Source organism: Sander lucioperca, chromosome 8, assembly GCF_008315115.2.
Source record: "Sander lucioperca isolate FBNREF2018 chromosome 8, SLUC_FBN_1.2, whole genome shotgun sequence".
NCBI classification, from domain to species: Eukaryota; Metazoa; Chordata; class Actinopteri; order Perciformes; family Percidae; genus Sander; species Sander lucioperca.
In genome coordinates, this window is record NC_050180.1 from 4,360,654 (window position 1) to 4,382,349 (window position 21,696).

The 21,696-nt window shown below is 39.3% G+C and overlaps 1 protein-coding gene and 1 long non-coding RNA gene across 9 annotated transcripts in view; one reads left to right on the forward strand and one right to left on the reverse strand.

The window, feature by feature from the left end:
• LOC116043209 (nck-associated protein 5-like) overlaps positions 1 to 21,696 on the reverse strand; it is a 100,566-nt gene that overhangs the window by 35,928 nt on the left and 42,942 nt on the right. For all 8 annotated transcript variants that reach the window (XM_036004040.1, XM_031289774.2, XM_031289777.2 and 5 more), the window contains 3 exons: positions 13,345 to 13,413; positions 6,147 to 6,185; positions 5,401 to 5,520 (listed from right to left, as the gene is read on the reverse strand). In XM_036004040.1, coding sequence (XP_035859933.1) covers positions 5,401 to 5,520; positions 6,147 to 6,185; positions 13,345 to 13,413 — 228 coding nt within the window. The remainder of the gene's footprint in view (positions 1 to 5,400; positions 5,521 to 6,146; positions 6,186 to 13,344; positions 13,414 to 21,696) is intronic.
• On the forward strand, positions 1,827 to 12,500 carry LOC118495561. Its single transcript, XR_004898016.1, has 3 exons — positions 1,827 to 1,928; positions 7,870 to 7,876; positions 12,490 to 12,500. It is a non-coding gene; the product is annotated as an uncharacterized LOC118495561 (long non-coding RNA).

Below are 21,696 nucleotides of genomic sequence, written 5' to 3' on the forward strand. Positions count from 1 at the left end.
GGTTGCCTCAAGAGCAAGCATTAGCAGTAGCTATTGCGACAGTGGCAAGGAAAAACTCCCTTTTTTGTTAGGAAGAAACCTCGGACAGACCCAGACTCTTGGTAGGCGGTGTCTGACGGCACCAGTTGGGGGAGTGGTGCTGTCAGACACCGCCTACCAAGAGTCTGGGTCCAGGCAAAACAAATTCCAATATGACACAATTCCATACGATTAATCATAAAAACCTGGAGGACATTATACAACATAAACATAAACTTCCTCCTGTTGCCTTGATATTCTACCAACGGGCCTTTTCAAAAATGTTTCGAATTGTTTGGCTACAGATCTACTACAGATTGTAAACACGTCTCTTCTCTCAGGTATCTTCCCACAGGTCCTGAAAACTGCAGTCATTAAGCCACTCTTAAAAAAGAACAATCTAGACACGTCACTAATGAGCAACTATAGGCCGATATCAAACCTTCCATTTTTAAGTAAAATCATTGAAAAAACGGTTTCTCAACAACTCAACCTTTTCTTGTCACTAAACAACAGTTTTGATGCCTTCCAGTCTGGTTTTCGACCACACCACAGTACTGAGACGGCTCTTGTTAAAGTCTTTAATGACATCCACTTAAACACAGATAGTGGCAAAACTACAGTCTTAGTATTACTTGATCTCAGTGCTGCATTTGACACGGTCAACCATGACATATTACTAGACCGATTGGAAAACTGGGTTGGCATTTCTGGCTCAGTACTAAACTGGTTTGAATCCTATTTAAGAAATAGGGACTACTTTGTGTCTATAAGTAATTATGCATCTGAGCATACAAATATGACGTGTGGAGTTCCCCAAGGCTCCGTTCTGGGGCCTCTTCTGTTTAACATCTACATGCTTCCATTGGCTCAGATTATGGAAAACAACAAAATAGGTTACCATAGTTATGCGGACGACACACAAATTTACATAACCTTATCGCCAGGGGACTATAGTCCAATACAACAACTGACTAAGTGCATTGAACAAATTAACGACTGGAAATTTAATTTAAGACGAAATTTAATGAAGAAAAAACTGAGGTGGTTGTTTTTGGAGCAAAAGAGGAACGATTAAAAGTCAGCGCTCAGCTTCAAACGACAATGTTAAAAACAACAGACAAAGCCAGAAATCTTGGTGTAGTCATGAACTCAGACCTGAATTTTAACAGCCACATTAAGACAATTACAAAGTCCGCCTATTATCACCTTAAGAATATATCAAGGGTTAAAGGACTTGTGTCTCAGCAGGATTTGGAAAAACTTGTCCATGCTTTTATCTTCAGTAGACTTGACTACTGTAACAGTGTCTTTACAGGTCTCCCTAAAAAATCAATCAGACAGCTGCAGCTGATTCAGAACGCTGCTGCTCGAGTCCTCACTAACACCAAGAAAGTGGATCACATCATTCCAGTTCCGAAGTCTTTACACTGGCTTCCAGTGCCCCAAAGAATAGATTTCAAAATATTTCTGCTGATTTATAAATCACTACGGTTTAGGGCCAAAATACATTTCTGATCTGCTACTACACTATGACCCACCCAGACCTCTCAGGTCATCTGGGACAGGTCTGCTTGTTGTCCCCAGAGTCAGAACTAAACAGGGGGAAGCAGCGTTCAGTTTTTATGCTCCACATATCTGGAACAAACTCCCAGAAAACTGCAGGTCTGCCGCCACTCTCAGTTCTTTCAAATTAAGGCTGAAGACCTTTCTTCTACAGCTGGAACTGTTTAGGATTTTGTAAAGTTTGCCTTGATTAAACTAAGCCTTATAGCGACGGCTATATTGTAGGCAAAGAGAAGTACTTCTACTCTTGTTATGGTTAACAAGAGTACAAAGTCACATGTTCCTGCGGGGCCCGTGGTGGATGAGATGGTAAAGAAATATGGTCCTGCCTGTTTTTTTTTTTTGTTTTTTTTAATAAGAAAAAACTGATGTGGTTGTTTTTTGGAGCAAAAGAGGAAATGTTAATTTCTCATAATAATAATAATAAAGCTGCCTTGCCTTGCCTTGCCTTGCCTTATTGTATGCACCCAGTGGAGTAGCACTCCTAATTTTGCTGTATTGTAAAGTACAATGACAATAAAGGCTTTCAGTTCAATTCAATCCAATCCCATTAAAACTTGCATTTTGATGGACTTTTCAAACTGTTTAACAGTTTGAGAATTGTTAGAGGAGAGAAACAGCCAAATACTAATGAAACAATGTGAAAGTGTGTGAATTCGCCTTTGCCACCTAAAGCAATGAAAAACGTGTTTCTCTGTAATGTTTATGGAACGATGCTGAAATGTGAAAAAAGCCTGATGTTCAGAATTGGCCTGTGTGCAGCTGTATCTTCTATAACTTGTGTAGTGTAGGTGTGTTTTTCATCCAAGAATGGCTTTGTTGCTCACGTATATGGCATATCATTTGTTTGCGCAGCAGTTTGACACAATGCCTCAAAGAAGGTGTCCAACACCAAACGCATTAGATTTGGCAACCCTGAATTGATTCTGAGCAATCTTTAAACACACAGCTGGTCTGTGAACTGCCAGCTGTTACCTACTTACTGAAAAGTGAATCCAGTCATACAACCAGAATAATTACATTTCAAGTTTGGAATATAGCTATGTCAGTTACATGGTAATGAGGCGTAAAGGAGTTGCAGTGCACTGTGATCGTTGGAGAAAACATGTATCTCTCTGCCTTCATCAATTAGTCTCGCATAGCCAGACCCTCCTTCACAGCGCTGTGGAGGAGGTTAGGTCTGGCTAGTCCACACAGTAGGCCTGCACGTTTCAGGGAAAAATATGAATCACGATTTTTTAGCTTAGAATTGATATCACGATTCTCTGCCACGATTTTTTTCTCACGAAGCGTAATGTTTATTGCACACATGAACCATGACAAAACAAAACAAATTGGCAGTACCAAACATGAATTTTTTAGGCACCTATAGCACATTGCGCATCACCACAAGCCTGTAAACATAGAGGCTTCAATGACTAAAGAAAATTAAGTACATACTGGCCATTTAAGTACAATAGGCTACCAAAAATAGTGACGTATAACACAATGAACTAAATATGGCCCTGATACAGGTTCTATCTGAAATCCTTGAACATGTCAATGTCAAATGCTTTCAATAAATTAATTGAAGGAGAAAACAATCTAAACCATAGCGCTGGGCTAATCTGTCTCTGTTGCTACTTGTCTCCTGTCTAAATACAGAATAAAATCAACAAAGCTAAGAGGAGTGAGGGCCTACTCAACAAAACAAGAAAAGATTTTGAGACTGGAGCACAAATAATGAAGGCATGCACCAGTAATGCAGAGCTGTAGCTATTCAACAGCACAGTGTGTCTTGGGTTTGTAATTGACTGGTACAATGACAGTGAGAGATCATCATTGCAGTCCATATCCTTTCAGTCAATTACAGCTTAGACTTCTTTAAAACTGAAGGGCTAACAAGCTGGGCTCGACCAACCACTTCAGTGGTTTCTCTCAATATTCAGCTCAGAATGCAAGAAGAATCATCTGTCCATCAAAAGCATTATCCATCATCACTATTCATGGTAGAGCTGGCTAGTTGACTTCAGAGTCATGCAGTAAGTTCAGGACACATGTTTCTCTCCATTGCAACACATCTCTGCTGTAGGGATGTGCAGAACAAGTCTATTTGTTAGCTATATAGTTTCTGAGGGCGCATTTACAGAGACATCACGTCAATGTGTCTGTTGACAGCACATGGAGGAGAGAGTCAGGTAGAAAGGGCAGCTCCTTCTCCCCGCAGCATTTAAACAGCTTCTCCATGCAGATTCAAATAGAGCAATCCAGAACTAAAGCATTGGGTGGGTTCATAGCAAAAGATATGCAGGGTTTCAGCAGATGAATCAGGTAACGTTACTTGTGCCGCTGTATAATCTGCTCTCGCCGACATTTCAGCAACACAGTAAATCCCTAACTGTATTTTTCTTGCAGAGGAACATGAAAATAGAATGAACAGAGCAGTTTGTTTTTGAAAACAGTGCGTTCGGGTTATGTTGCACTTTATGTTGATGGCCTTAGCCTCTAACACACTGACACGTTCCCTTTTTATAAGACACCCAGCCATATTCCTTTCATTGTATTTACAAAAAAACCTGCACTTTAATTTCAAGTGGAACAAATGATATTGCATTAGGAACTATAATGTAAAAGGCTATTGTTTAAAAGAAAAAGTCTAGTGCTGGTTGAGCTTATGCTTCCCTTTATGTTGATTGCTTTAGTCTATAATGTGGCCATTTGTATATAAAAAAATAACAAAGCTGCATTTCTATTCTTTTAATACAGTTTTTTCAATAAAGAAGTGTTTATGTTCTTGTTCCAGAATTGTGTTAAGGCTAAACCGAAAACCGTGGTATAAACAGAACCGTGAATTTTTATTAACCGTTTCGCTGCTAATATTTACACATCCACCAGAGCAACATTAGCATTCATTTGGAGTTGTGTTTCTGGCTACTTGACAAATGTAAGTCCCAATATTCACTCTCCTTATAGCTCTGTTTTGGTCTCCACCAACGCATGAGCAAAATATTAGTCTCTTTAGCTGCTAAATGCTCCGCTATGTTCACCAGCTAGTCGCTAACTTTGTTTGTCTGCCCTTTGGTGCTGAGCATGTAGCGTACAGTGGGTTGTTAGAGATTAATTTGTTGTAAATAGATACTTTTTGTGATGCGTAATATGAGCTAAGTCTGCAAGCCAGGAAACCAAAACAATGAGCAAAAACATGTTAAAATGCTACGGAGTGCTGAGAGGAAATGCTGAATTTCTCTGTGAATTTGTCACTAATTGCGACACCTGTCAAAGTCCTTAGTCATTTAATAATTTTTTTTAAAACAAATACTGCTTAGTGCAGCTTTAAAACTCCATAGTACAGTTAGTGGTGAAGCTCAACAACTGAACATGTAGGCTAACAATAGGTTTGAACCAATTATCCCTGGCGCTCTCTGGTTGACAACATTCCAATTAGAGAAGCATGTGCAGGCCTGCAGCATAGCTGGATAAGAGGCTCATTATTTGGCTAAATTCTGACATGATTGGTATAAAGGAAGAGTGGTAAGGGACTGTTATGCTTGTTTGATGACCGACAGTGCACTGAAGCATACCACTTTGAAAATAACCACACTATTTAAGAATAGAAAAATATAAGGCCCAAATGAATAAATTTCCAATTCTTAATCAGACAGTAAATCTGTACATCCCAACCATTCAAATTGAATTGCACCCTGGGTAGATTTCTCTCTCTTTGCGGTCCTTTTTAATGTTAGTAACCTTTTGAAGTAGAACACTTCTCATGAAAACTTCAAACAGCCTTGAGCAGAGTCAGTGCCCGTTTGTATCCATTGTGCCATGTGTTCCTACCTGGGAGACAGGAATCGTGGACATTTTGACACGTTGTTGAAACAGCACACTCAGAATGCGGTTTTGCTGCTCCAGGTCAAACACACGGGTCCGCAGCTTCACACACTCCTCTTTCAAGTCCTAGAAACCCGCAAAGAGGAGAAAAACGGACATATCACTGCGACTGAGAGGGATATTTCAGAGAACTACCTGTACCAGATGCTAATTTAACAGGAACAGGACACAATGTTGTATTCATGCAAGATGTACATGACAGTGCTCTAAAACCTGGGCTACTATGTCTACTATCAACTATAAACACAGATCACTGGTGAATCTTCACATTAGAAGTCAAGTCCCAAATCATTGATGTTGAAGTCAGTATTTTAAGATAAGACTTTATTTGGTCAAGTCTAAAGTCATCAGATCCATGACATAAGTCTAACTCGAGTCCATGTCTGGTGGACCATACCTTGTATAAAAAGAATTGATTTGGTCATGCTTTATGGATGATAAAATACTTAAAGTTGCACTTTTCACAGCAGCAACACTTACTTTGAAATCTTTGCACCAACAAAAGGAACCTCAAAGGATTTTAGATTTTCTTTTACTGTCGAAGCTTGTGAGGTAAGACATGTGCTGCTAATCTTTCTTCCTGTTAGTGACATGCGGTTACTCATCATACTGTAGTGATCCTCATTTCTGTGACGGTTTCTAATGGCTGACTGGATTGACGATGCAACATTGCTACTGAGACAAAGACCAACCTTCTGTGTGAGGAGGGCCTGGACCACCTGGTTAGCCACCTAGAACAGACGTGAAAAAAGACAATAAACATATGTGAAAATGTAAAAATGGTCATTATTGTAGAGTGGATATCCAAACTTTCTGTGGAGCTTTGAGATGCAGAGAGACTATAAATGAAAATGACCCAGTACAAACTCCATAGAGGCATGTAAGATGCTGTGAGAACAAATTGACAGCGTGTTGCATCATAAAGTCAGATTTAGTGAAATCACTCATGCAGCTGCCTGCAGTTAGTATGTCTAACTTTATTCTCAGCACATAAATAAACCAAAATATAGTCATAAAAACTCTGAACAATCCCTACACAATTGATTTGCTTGTCTTGATGTAACTGGATTTAGACTGACCAAACTTTTATATTCAGATTTGGTAACACTTTACTTGAAGGTATCGACATAATCGTGAAATGACACTGTCATAACTATGACATGACACTGTCATGAACGTTTATGACTTCTGTCTTTAAGTGTCATTCGGCTTTTGTCATGACAAGTTGATATTGTTTGGGTTGTTTTGATTATGACAAGTTGACATTAATCAAAGTGACATTACCAGAAGTTGTCTTGGTCATAGAGCTTAGATCGGCCCAAAAAAATCAAGCCCGACCCTACCCGAGCCCGAGCACGTTGCGTCTGAGCCCGGCCCGGCCCGACACATTAACTGTAATTATGAGCCCGAGCCTGATTTAAACCCGACAATTTTTTAATACGTGGGCCGTTATAACTGACGTTCTCAACTACAATTCAGAGTTGTTTGAACTGCAGAAATCTGTTTAGAATAATACAACAAGGACGAAGCATGTAAACTGCGCTGTTTGTTTAGAATGGAACGGATCGCAAATGGATCTGAATGAAGAAACGTAAAAAAAAATAGAAACAATGATGAACAACATATTGTTGTCACTGCCCACGACTTGTTTAAACTGCTTCCATACCTCCGACTTTCCTCCACACTTGCTCAAAGTTAATTCTCCTGTTTTTCTTTTTTTCTTTACATCTTCAAGCTCCCGGTGTGATGCGTGCGAGAGGAGGAGACTCCGCGCATGACACGTGCTGCATTTTGTAACTGCAGCCTAACTTTTGTACACATTTGTTACTTTTATATAGCCTATATATATATATTTATAATATGTCTGATTATGGCATAGCTTTCTCCCCACCCAAATAGGATAATAAGGTAATGGATAAAAAAAAATAAAAATTGCTTGATCAAGGGTCCGGCCTGGCCCGAGGATGTGGCGGAAAATAACGGACCGGACCTCGGGTCGGGCTCGGGCCGAGAATCTAAACTCTACTTGGTCATGACAACTTGACATAAAATTTCTTTGGAGTGTCCTTATTAAGACAACTTGACATTAACCAGGATGACATTATGTCAAGTTGTCATGACAAAAGACAACCTCTGGTAATGTCATCCTGGTTAATGTCAAGTTGTCATTACAAAGACATCCCAAACAAATTTAATGTCAACTTGTCATGACCAAGACAACTTCTGGTAATGTCTCTTTGATTAATGTCAACTTGTCATAATCAAGACAACCCAAACAAGGTCAACTTGTCATGACAAAAACCGAATGACACTTGATGACAGAAGTCATAAACATTTATGACTTGTTTATAACGTTTATGACACGTTCATGACAGTGTCATGTCATAGTTATATTCGATTTTTTACAGAAAGAAGTCTTTTTGTAGTTTAGTTTTTATTGTGAGTTAAAGTGCCAGTATTATGAAAAAATCACTTTTTTTCTGGGATTTGGGGTGTTATGTTGTGTCTCTGGTGCTTCCACACACATACAAACTTTGAAAAAAAAACATCCATGCTGTTTAGAGTGAGATACGGTTTCTGAATGTATCCTGCCTTCAGTCTCCTCTCAGCTGGTCAAAATCGGCAGGGCCGTCTATGTCATCGGCCGAAACATTTGGTGTGTGCTAATCACTTTTCTTCTAAACGAGGGCGCACTTCCAACTTTGCGTGGAATACCTGCAGACGAGGGACATGTAAGTAGTTCTATAGTGTTGTAGCAGTGTTTTGCCATTGAGAACGAGGTGGCTAACCGCTAGCAGCGCTAGCTTCTAGCTAGTAGTCCTTACCTAGCTACTGAGCATGTGCAACTCCCAACAAAGATAGAACAGAAGTGAGATGTCTCACTCTGTAGCTAAAACAGAGAGCTCAACACACAGGGTGAAAAGAGGAGCTGCAGCAATGTGCAGTACAACAAAAATATGGTGTTTTTTGAAAATTAAACCATGTAAACCTATTCTGGTACAACCTCTAAATACAATTATGAACCTGAAAATGAGCATAATATGGGCACAGCATACTCTGAAATGCTTTCTTCTTTCTTGCTTATTTTGATTTCTGACGCAGACGCATACATTATACCTTGACACTGGAATAATAACTATCTTTTCACTTTTGTGTGCTGAAAAATGATTTCCCTCCGCCTCTTTCATCTATCCATCAAAACGTATCGCCTCAGCTCATTCAGACCATGACAGGAAGCCTTCTGAATGCTTTGCCCAAAAAACGATTAATGTGCATAATAAGACTGCAAAAGCAATAGAAGAGAAATTCATCCCACAGCAAAAACTCTGAAATTTCTGTCCTCAACCAGAATACGGTAAAATCTCATGGGCAGCAATCTCCATGGTAACAAGTCCATTAGTGAGGCCTGCTAAAAAAAAATAAAGTGGCTGGCTGGAGAGAGATGAGGGGAAGAGATGGAGAGACAATCAAAGTGTTGTCATGGAGAAAACAAGAAGAAAGGAGTGCAGGCAGACAACCCAGATGCATGCTGGGAGTCGGTCCTCCTGAGCGGTGAGGCTCGCTCTTCCAGCTCTCCAGGCCTCTGTTGTCTGTCCACTTCAATTAGAGATGCTCCTTTCTCTTGGCTTTCCTCTAACACTCCAGATAATAGTCGGAGTGTGGATGTGTGTCTCTTACTAGCTGGAAGCTGACAGTCATCTCTGATTGTCTGAGTCCTGACCAACAGATAACTTTGTTTTTTTAACCTCTTTAACCTCATTAAAAGTCAAAGAAATACTGTTCAACATTTTGGGAAAATTGCTTATTCACTTTCTTTTCAAGAGTGAGGGGAGAAAATTTATACCACTATTATATGTGCTTCAAGTCAGGAGCTGCAGTCAGATTAGCATAGCTTAGCATACAACTGGAGGCAGGGGGACACAGCTAGCCTGGCTCTGTCTAAAGTGAAAAAATCCACTAAGCAGCACTTTCAAAACTCTAAATTTGACTAAAACCACCAAAAACAAGCTAAAACGTGTTTATGAGCTTTAGAAGTCTAAAGCTAATTAATTTCACGCATTTCATCTTGTTTGAGATCCAAATGAAGAACGCTTTGGTTTTTGTACAGAAAACAAATATATACAACAAGATAACATGTCTAATGGGAACTCCACTGATTTTACACGTCAGAGTCAGTTTGGGGAGCACTAACGTTACTGCATGTGTGGAAGTTGTGTAAAGCCTATTGTGGTACCTGAGGGAGCTGTGTGAAGGCTGATAAATGACCTCAAGTGATGTCACCTGATACCCCGTTTACACATACTGTACATGGTTATTTTGAAAAACGGAGCCATTTCCCTTCGTTTGTGACCTTCGTTTACACGCAAATGGAGAATTCGCCTCTGAAAACGATTCTTTCTAAAAACTCCGGCCTGAGTGGAGATTTGGGAAATCTTCGTTTGCACGTTTGCATGTAAACTGAGACAAACGGAGGTTTAGGCAGCCGAGGAAGTGAGGAAGAGAAGAGAGAGGAAGTGATTCGTTGCTGTTGTTGCGATTTTCGGGATTCTGATTGGCTAACGTGGGCTTGAGCTTCTCGTTACACTGCCACTAGTGTTGTTTTCGTCAACGAAAATTATGATTAAATATCGTCGTCAACGAACCTTTGTCACATGACGAAAACGAGACGAGACGCAACGTAAATGCTGGTCATGTGACGATGACTATAATTAAATGTATAATGCAATGTTGTTGACGAATAAAAACAAGACTAAATGTGGTTTACAAAATAAAAACTATGCTAAAATGTCTCTTCATTTTCGTTGACCAAAACGAGATGAAATGTTATAAGGTTATTTCGTCACGTTATTATTTTGCAGTATTTCTGTTCCCTGTGTCTCATTCACTTCAGGGGCTGCGTCAGGTTGCACTCGGGTTGCAATGCGCAGACGCAGGCGACATCACTTCCTCAAGCCCTGTCGCAGCATTATTTAATTTAGAAGATGCAGCGGTGAGTTAGAGAGTGAGACGAGCGTAAACGACAACAAACAAAATCAAGTCTGACACAGAGAAAGCTGGGACCGGGGCCAACCAGCCGGAGTTTGTCTTTGGGAGAAAAAGAATTATTGGCGTTTGGAAAAACTTTAATTACATAGAAGTGGAAAAGACAACGGAATGTGTTGTGGAAAAAGATGGGGAGAAATGTGGCTACAAAATTACAGGAAAAAACACCACAAACCTTAAAAGACATCTCAAGCCATTCCATAATGAAATTGAGGTAGGTCAATTACGCAAGTCAACGTAACGTTACTTTCTAGTTTAGAAAGCTAATGCCAACTTATGAGGCTGTGGTTAATGTGTCTCATTTTAACATTAGCTTTAGACGTTAGCTACTGGAGCTAAAAAACGACTGAGACAAACGTGTGTGTGTGTGTGTGTGTGTGTGTGTGTGTGTGTGTGTGTGTGTGTGTGTATTTGTTTGTGTGAGAGAGTGTGTGGGTTCTTAGTTCCTACCTGACTGACTCTCACTCCAACATTTTGGTTTTGTCTATACTACTAGGTACTTATACTATATTGACTGGATTAAATAGAATTGCATTAAAAAAGAGACTAAAATACAATTTTCATTGACTAAAACTAGACTAAATGTCATCAGTTTTCGTCGACTAAAACTAGACTAAAATAGTCATGATAATTCTGACTAAAATAATACTAAAATGCTCAGAAACTTGACTAAAAAGAGTATGAACGTGACTAAAACTAATAAAAACTAAAATGACAGCTTGATACAAAGACTAGACTAAAACTAAAATTAAAACAGGCCGCCAAAAACAACACTAACTGCCACCTACAGGTTTGGCATGCTCTTGACGGCATTGACGGCATATATACAAAGGTACGTGTAAACGAACACTTTTCTGAAAACTGACAGCTGTGCACAATGTTATTTTTGAAAACGGAGAGGTTGAAATGTCCGTTTATGAAAATAGCCGGCCATATGTAAACGTAGCATGAGTCAGCGTTGGTTGGGTCTGAAGACTACAAGTTTGACAGTGAAAAGAATCAGGGGTTGTGGAGTTAGATAGAAGTAAGCTCTGTAGCTACTCATTTCAGCTTGAGGCTAGCAACTAGAGGCTACATTAGCCACTACTAGCATAACAAACCCCAGAGCTAGCATTGTGGGTAACGCAGCCAGGTTTTGACCATAGACTGTATATAAAATGGACCAACAGATCCCGTTGCTCTGGATGGAGACCAGTGAAGGATATTAGAAGCACTTTTCCGGTGAGCGCTGAGCGTTACTGCGCAGCCTCCAACTGAGAGAGACTGTAAATCTTCTGGTAGCTGTGCCAAGAGAAATCTCAATCATTCCCAATCTTGCAGAGATGGAGAGCGTAGGTATATGTAAGGAGATAACATAGGCACAGGCTAATTATTGCTAACTAAAATGCTAGTTAACATTAGTAATTAAACTTAAACAGCTAATGTAAGTCCAAACTGCCTGCAAGCTTCTCCTGTACTATACGGTAATTCCTCTACTATGCGATAGTAAGTTGCGTGGTTATGACACAATCGTTAGCCTATTTTTACAAAAACGTCTGCTACGGAGCCATAACGTGAGGTACAAGGTAATGGAGCCTTTTATACATTGTCGTGTTTCTTTAGAAATAAACAATGGACAAATAAACGCTTCAGATGTAATGTAATGTAATAAACGCTTCAGATGTAAAGTTATTCGCTGTCAAAGTGACGTCAAAATGAATAGCAGTCAATGGAATGCTAACGGGGGGTGATCGTTTGGTAGCATCAAAATGGTGCCATAGGAGGTTCGAGCTCTGACGCGAAGCTTACCCCCTTGGTTTTGACAAGGAAGAATAATGCATGAAATAAAAAAGACGGTAGCTCTGGTTCTGCTGCATCAGTTTAGAAACTGTCCATGTTATAGAAGTGCAATGACAGAGCAGTTGAATACTCTCTTAACTAATAAGCTTTAGAGGTTCTGGCAGGCGGATGTTGCTACCTTTGGACAAAGCCAGGCTAGCTGTTTCCTCTAAGCTAACCGCTCTCAGGCTCCAGCTTCATATTAAAGTGATGGTTCAGAGTAATTTCACCCTAGGCTGCTTTGCACCTTGACCTCGAGCCAAACAACCCCCCATAAGCTTGTTATAACGTTGGTCGAGTTAGCGTTATCAGCTGGTTAGCTTAGTGCAGGTGCTAATGGATCCACGTTTGTATCTCGTAAATTACCCCACTAATAATGCCCGGAATGATACCAAACTTCTACAGTAGTACAAATAGTTTCTGTACAAGGCATTAGAAAGTTTGTAACTATATATGCGCTATCTGCGCAGTAGCAGCCGAGAGGAGTATCCGCGGTAGAAGCCAAGAGAAGTATCCATCAGGCAAGTTACTCCGAACCATCACTTTAACCCTATAGACACGAGGTAGGGAATACGTTATTTTCCTAATTCTTTAGAATCAAATATCAATATAACTGCAGCTTATCTGATGTCTAACTGTCGTTTTGACGATTTTCTTATTTTCACGCCTGTTGAATAATTTTGTGGTTTCTCTCAACCCTTATTGGATTAGGCTACAGCAAATATAATGCAAGGCTGCTTTCTGGAACTGATGTAGGCCTACACAGTACTGTATGCTGATAGCAGTATGTTGACATTGTGGAAATATGAGAGCAGTGATATTTTGCACAGTGACAATGTTTGCCAGTGCAAATCAGTGCTGAGATACAACCAGTACGGATATGGATAATTTCCAATACAAGATAAAAACATTTTAATTCTGTATAAAAGTGTACTGTGGGACACTGTAGAGAGTAAAAGTAAAAGCAGTCAAGACACATAGTATACTTTACACAGGACATGTCTGTGCTGTGAGAACAACAACACTCACTTCATCCAGACAGCGTTCATACTGCTTCCTCTGATTGTCGTTTTCCATGGACAGAGCAGAGTTCTCCGCCTGTACAGACAAAACACAAACAGGTAAACTGCATGATTTACAGTAATTACTTTTGAAGGTTTTGCCAGGTCAATAACCAAATAGAATTCAGAGAAAGTTGTATAGGTAAGGTTTTACATCTCAGCTGAAAGTCAAATACACTTGTTAAACATTATGGTCATTCCTACGAAACAAAATAATTTTTATATGATAGCTGTGAGCTTTTGATACGTTTTTCTCTCTCAGACAGACAGAGGAGCAGGCAGATAGATCAAAAGGCTCCCTCCCTGCAGCACAGCAGGATTTGCAGGTTCACTGGAGAAACATCGTTTTAAATGAATGATGCTTTAAATTGCAGGCATTCAAACTCCATCCTGAAGACCTTCGCTGTGCCTGCTACCCCAGGTATAATTCAATTACTGACAGAGGTTTTGCACAACATGGAACAGAAACCATTCCGGGAACTCAGGAGGTGACTTTCCATTGACATGATTAATCCAGTAAATCTTAAAAGTCTTGGTTACCTGAGATGGCTTGTTTTCACTTAAGTGCTGAAGGCTACTCCTCTGAACAACATGGTTCACAGATAATGACAGGAGCAAGCAGGGTTCACCTCACACAGCTCAACGTCGGCTTCAAACTAACCCAAGGTGATAGCCAAAGATAATCAACACAGTATTTTAAGCTGGTTCAATGACCGACTGCTGAAATGATTAATGTCCTGAGACTGATCACAATGAACCACACAATAGCGTATGGATTCTTCTGACTGAGCAGTCTTTTCTTTGGATGGAATCTTAAGAGTGTTTAAAAGGCCACTGATCAGCCTGAAGGCTTGCAGCCGGTGTGTAAAGGTCATGGAAGTCCAAGTTATGAGTTTGAACTTTAAGTGTGAGCCATATATAGTAGTCTATGTGTTGTGTGAGCTCACTCACACTTGCTATTTATATGACAGTAGATCACATTTACAAATGAGCATGATTGATTAACATGTTATAATGTACAGTATGGTTGCAAGTTTAAATCTTGTTTTTCATTTGTCAAACAACATTGTATTTAGGCTTAAAATATGTTAAAAGAACTGTTTTTGCGTCTGCATAGTCTATATCCACGATGTAGCATTTAAAGGATTGTTCCGGTGTTGCTGGAGGTTCGGCCGGATGTCCTTCATTTCGGCCGGATGTCCGTTACCTTCCTCTTTCTTAGTGTTGGCGTTCTAAACTCCGGTGGATTTCTGAGGACTATGGTTAACTGCTCCTCAGATCTCTGCAGGGTGGATCCAGACAGCTAGCTAGACTATCTGTCCAATCTCAGTTTTCTGTTGCACAACTAAAACAACTTTTGAACGTACACGTGTTCCACCAAAACAAGTTCCTTCCAGAGGGTAATTTGCAGAGGCACCGTTGCTCCATCCGGCACTTAGTGCCGCCCGCCCATGACTATTGTCTTTGACGTGTATTGTCTTTTACATGGCAATAAATCAGAGCTGGTTTTTCTCCCATCCCAGAATGCTGTGTGGACTAGCCAGACCCTCCTCCACAGCCCTGTGGAGATAGATCTGGCAATGCAAAACTAGCCTCTGCATAATGTATTACTTCTGCAAAAATTATCCAGAATGTCAAAAATAAATCACTTGCAAAGATGTAAATGTTTGGCAGTGTGCTTACCGCTCCCTCATCCTTGTTTTTGCACAGTTGACATTGTTGATCTGCAGCGAGCATCGCATCAATCAGTGTTTTAGGCTTAACTGTCAAATTCCACTGAATATTTGTTTTTGGTTGAGGAGCTGAGAGGAGTCAGCGACTTCTCCTCAGTCAAAAAGCACAGCAATCACAGTTTGTTTTTATTATTCATCTTTTCAGTCTTAATTGTGGTTCTTGGAGCATTTTGTTTGCCTTTTTCGTGGTAGATTATATGGAAGGTACCCAACTGTGCCATAATGACTGGAAAGTAGTTTCCAACTAAATGGAAAACCTCGTAATGTTTCTCCAGTTCAGCGTTAAAGTTTAATTACAAATGTGGATGAAATAAAGGCAGCCACCATGAAGAGGCAACGGCATAAAAACCACAAAATACACTCTGAATGATCCATTAGGGTCAACCAAGTAGACAAGAAAATTGATGTAATTTAAGGCGGCACTTTATTCTAAAAAGTCATTACTAATGACAGCGTGGTTATGCAGGCTTTCTTAAGTATTGGACCACAGTATTAAGACAGGAAATTAAATATCTCTTAAATGGTGATGTGGTGGATGTTAAAAATTCGGCAAGCATCCATGCTGGTAATTACTTGAACTTGAACACAATTATTGTGACGTTATGCAGGATGCAACATTAAAGCCTTTGCAGTTGATGCACATATGATGTAGTTTGCAATCAATCATTTACTAAAATAATGAAAATCTGCCAATGTATTTGCTGTTTGGTCAGTTTGATTTGAATCCTTTGCTTGGGTTTCTCTCTTTTCTTTTAGTCAATACAAGTCTTAGCCAGACATGCCATATATTGTTATTTTTAGAATAAGTTGGTCAACAAATGGTTGGACCATATATGATTTAGGACAATCTTTGGGATTATTAATATATTTTTTTAAATAAATTTTTTTGTCTGTATGTGGTCAAATTTTCAACACACAGTAAATACGAATCAATAGAGGAGAGTGTCACCATTCCAGGAATAAAAGAACCATGCTGTTGGGACACTGAGCTTTAGAAATGTAAAGAAAAGATATGATGGATTTTGTCACTCCTATTATTACACTTTGTCTTACTTCTGTTTGGGGAGCAAGAAAGTTCTCATTTTTCAGGATGTTTGGGTGGTGTAAACTGGACGTACGGTGTTGCCATGGATTCAGTTACGCTGTGGTCTACAACTTCAGCCCTGCTTTTTTAGCCAATACTTATTTACATGTTGGCAAATTGGTAACCTTAAAAGAATGCCAAATTAACTATTAGCAGTTTCTGTTTGTAATGTAACCATGGATGTACAGACAACTATCAATGAAATACTTTGATACTGAAGACAACTTCCAAACATGATGATTCTAAGTTCTGGAGTTATAAGGAATGTCTTATTTGCATTATTTCTATTTCATATGTACTGTTAGTTATTGACTATGAATCTTGTTAGCATGACGTTAGCTTTCTGGCTCATAACTGAGCCATAGGGTTCTTTGAGCTGAGCGGACTAGAAATATCTCCTGTTTCCAGGTCATATCTAAGGTCTGTCCTATTTACTGAAGTAGTGAAAAAAGTTTCAATTGCATAAGAACCTTACGGGATGATAATGATCGTTCCAGGTATTAGTCAAACCCTCAGGTTTTAGCAGGGAAAAAAAAGTTATTTTTTTGAAAAAAAAACGTTAGATAAAACGCATGCAAGTGAGCATGGTATAGGGGGGATAATGCCCTTCGAGGTGTCCATTGTCAGGTATTAATGGACTCTGCTGCGTGTCAGAAAGTGATGGCCTCCCCGTCATCCATTAATTTATGCTAATGGACATGTCGGGCATTATCCCTTACATTAGTCCTGGACATTCAGAGTTGAATTATACACAACAAAAAAATTTACATACCAGCACACCGCACAGTGAATGTCACATGAGTCATTGCAGGAGTTCAGTATTTACCTCGGTGATTCATGCAGACACCTCATGTTTCAGCTATTGCAGCTTTAAGTTAAATATATCCAGAGAACAGCAGTGAGGTATGACATCCAAAAACCATCCCGCTCAACTAACACCACCTACAGCAGCACCACTACCAACAATAGTTTACTTTAAGACTTTTTCTGGGTTTAACAAGTTCACTCCTAATCAGCCATGAATTACTTTTTTCATATATATATTTTGTAAAGGAGCGTCGTGGTTACAGCAAAGGCTCTACTGTATGTGGTAAAAAGATTAATTATGAAATTCTGCAGGTCAACATGTATGTTCCCCGGCCTTAAGGTAAAACACAATTGTCATTAATGATTACATTTTTAAAAACAACAAATGTGACCACAAAATCACATCAAACAAAACAAAGTTTTAAAGGTGCTGTAGGTAGGATTGGGAAGATCCAGGACTTAGCCAAAGAATTTGAACATCGACAACTTCTCAGTTCCTCCCCCCTTTCTGCTAAAGCCCAAACGGTCTCCTAAGCCCCTTCCCCCACAAGGGAGAATGAATGTGTGTGCATGAACAATGATTGACACGCAGTTAGACAACCCCCTGGCCCTGATTGGTGCATCTGAACAGGGAGCGGTGGATTTTTGCAAATCACACTACAGGCTGTAGGTGGAGCCAGAGGAGCCAGATTTCTTTTTTTAAATGACCTGCTTCATGTAGTTCTACTGGAACATAGGGTCAGTTTCAGCAAATATGACAGAAAGTTAGTTTTATAAGTCTTACCTACTGCACCTTTAAGTTCTGCAAAGTACAATTAGCAAAGTGAATTCTGTTTTAGGTGGATTTTACCTTTAGGCTATGCTTTGCAGTAGATAAAAAAAGTATGAGTAATAATGGCTGGGAGAGCTCTCAACAGATGGTAAGTCCTATTACCTTTAGCAGGGAAGGTGTGACAGAGAGGCACACTGTACACTCACTGGAACACTGGCAGCTAATGTTAACTACCCTGTCAGCATTTTAATTATCACCTCCTGGATATGAATAACTCCTTTGTATCCTGCTGTTTGCGTCGTGCCCCTGGGACTGCTCTCCAACTTAATGGGGTCTCATTTTCAAAGATGGATAAAGGCATGATGACACAATGATTGTGCTTGTTTCTCCTCTACGTGGCTCACTGGTATTTCAAATGAAGCTACGCAGACTCCATGAATGACACGTGACGGTGGTTAAGGATCATTCTATTCAAACAAGTTAATGCTTTTAAATTCACAACTGACAGGTTCCATGTTCCAGTGTTTTTGAGGAGTTCATTATGTATTTACCTTAGGCAGCTGTTAAATTATTTTCTGTGTATATTCGATTTCACTAATGATTTAAATGTGATCAAAAATAGCAATTCAACACACATGTGTTGTGGTTTCATTTCTGTATACTTCTGAGTATTTGCTCATAAAGTTTGATGAGCTCTGAAAGACGAGTTTAGTGTTGACACAGTCAATGGAATCCACATCTTCTTGAACTCTCTCCCACTGCTTCCACTGAACATGGATTATGTCTTGCTCTTGGGTTGTAACTGTACCTTTGTTTAGACATCGTGAGCAGGTGCGAAGAAGGCAGGCCTCACTTGCTGGAGAGCAACAAACTAATTGAAAACTGTCATCCAGTTTGTTTGACTTCACAACACCAGACGTTCTAAGGACCTCAAGCATTAAGTATGCATTTTCATGCTTTTGACACAGACATATCTTCCGATCAGATGCTTTTGGTGCTGTAATATAGAATGGCTTCAGAGTACAGAAAGAAGAATAGCTCAGCTTCACAGTGGGGTTCCTAATGAGGAAATCAGTGTGGAGGTTGATCATGGAGTCTGCCAGGATCATTCTCTGCTGCTTCATCTTATTCCTAGTGATGGTGTCAGTCTTATCAGTGGTCACACGTGCAGAGTTCAGGAAGAAATCAGAAACAGTCTCTGTTATACCCTTTAGGAATGTTGGCTTTTTCTTTGTCTGTTTCTTTCCTCTCATTAACTTGTAGGTTATCCCAAACTGGTGGATTTGGTGAAGGAGACGATACTTTTTGAGAATCTTGCCTGATATCACACTTAGTGCTGGTTCCTGACGCCGTGGCCCAGGAGTTTGTTTGTTTTTCTTCAGCTTTCTTCTGAAGATGTTGTGGAATAGAAGGGCTTTCTTGATTTTTGGATTCCTAATGTTGCTTCCTGATAGCATCTTCTTTGTTTCTGTGCCTGGGGAGTCAAGTGGTGTTTTATTTGTAGCGTTTATTCTTCGACATATTTTTTTTCTCAGTTTGTTTCGTTGCTTTGTTACCTTCTTAAGCTTCTCTTTCAAAGTTTTTATTTCTCTTTAATGCCTTTTTCTCGTTTTACTTCTCTCCCTTTCCTGTCTGAGAGACTGTCTGCTGTGTCTGGCATTGTATTCTTGAATATTCTGATCTTGCGGACTATCTGGAGGGGTGTGTGCTTCCAGCACTGCATCTTCATTGGATCTTTTCTGTCTGGAACTTTTCTGTGCATCTCTCCAATACTGTCTCCAATTCCTCTTTGCCCTGTCTCCCATCTCGTCTATTTGTATTACTTTTTTGTCTTTAACTCTCTTCTTCCACCTTTGTCTATCCTTCTCTTACATAGCATGCTTGCTCTCTTGGTCACTGTTTAATTTTTCTCTTACGTTGGTACTCTATTTCTTCTCCTTTGCTCCTCAACTGACAATTTCTGTCCAGCCATGCTTTCCTACAATACAAATTGAAATAATGAAAAATGTACTTGAATAAGACTATAGAATCAGATTTGTATTTACTTGACATGATTGATTGACTGATGGATGAATGGATGGATGGATGGATGTAAAATCCTCAAGGTGCGGTATGTAGTTTTCATAACCAGATGTTGTGAAAATCTACACACTGGCTTCTCATCTCTCTATCTCTGTCTCTACATATATAAATATATATATATATTAAAGTGCTGTGAAAGTTACACGTTACACAATAATAAGCAGACCACTGCCTGCCCATTCTCTACAAGTCAGATGCGTATGGTTAAATAATGTAATGCATGCTATGTATGTGCATTTATGTGTAATAACCCTGAAATAACATTTTAACCCTTCACTATATTCACAAATAATATTATATTCACACATTAAGAGGTTATTGGTGGATTTGTCAACTCCGTCAGCTTACAGGTCAACTCCGTCAGACCTAGAACCTGACGGAGTTGACGTCTGACGGAGTTGACGTCTGATGGAGTTGACGTAAGGGCATTTATTTTCCTGCCAAAACATGTATTGTACACTGCAGCTAGCTAGTTTTTCCTCAGTTGCTAGCTGTCCCAAATGCTTAAATTCAATCCACTATGGTTTAAAAAAAGTATCTTAACAGAAAGATGGTATTGACATGGTGCAGCTGTGACCATAGGAATATTGACATTGTTTGTCATAATTATCAAAAAATGTAAAACGTACCAGAGCATGTGTGGTAGTGTTGCATTCACCACAGGCAGGGCGATGAAAAGGGGTACAGACATAGCTGACCGTGCTATTCCCTGATTTAATGAGCTTTATGAAAAAAATCTGACGGAGTTGACAGAAACTGAGGACACAACTTTAATAGGCTGATTTTTTTTGAAAATATTGTTTGACGTTCACTTCATGCATTGTTTTTTTTATATTTATACCCCTTCTTTTTTATTTGATATATATGTTTTCACAATTGTAGAGCTTTTTTAAAGTTTTTTGGGATGATTAATATTGTGACCTCTTGCTGAGGACAAGTGCAATAACATGGACCTTCTAAACACAGACATTTAAACAAATTTTCCACAAAAAGATAAAAAAGTATATTCTAAAAATCACATAAGTATATACAATTCCTTTAGATTTAACTTTGTAAGTATGTCAATCATGATGAATTTCTTCATTTTTTATATAAATTAGACTTATGTTTTGTCCCGACTCTCAAGAATCAGTGATACATATATACATATACATATATAATATATATTAGGGCTGTCAATCGATTAAAAAATGTAATCTAATTAATTACATACTCTGTGATTAATTAATCAAAATGAATCAAATACATAATTAACGGTGCCTGAACCGATACTTTTTAAGAAAGTAAAAAAAAAAAAAAGGGAAAAAAAAGGGTACTAAACAACAGTTGGTGACATTAAAGAACGGCTTGTTTATTGCTAAGGCCATATGGTCAAAATTAAATGATTTAACTTATTTCACTAGTAAATTGCTGTTGAACGACAAAAACAACCACCAGATGGGAAAAGGACATTTACAATAACTTCAAATGCACCACGAAGCTGTAGTTTCATTGAACGCACCGTCTGTGTTGTTTCTCCGACGGCAGCTGCAGATTGTTACACACGGGTGTTGAATCCTCTACAGTAAAACACAGTCAAACTTTACACCGTTTAGCGTTAGCTGTCAGCATTGTAACCGTGTTTAATCCAGCTACTAGCTAGCGGTAGGCTAACGTTAGCTGCTGTCTAGTATAGTGTTAACTAGCTAGCGGTAGGCTAACGTTAGCTGCTGTTGAGTATAGTGTTAACTAGCTAGCGGTAGGCTAACGTTAGCTGCTGTTGAGTATAGTGTTAACTAGCTAGCGGTAGGCTAATGTTAGCTGCTGTTGAGTATAGTGTTAACTAGCTAGCGGTAGGCTAAC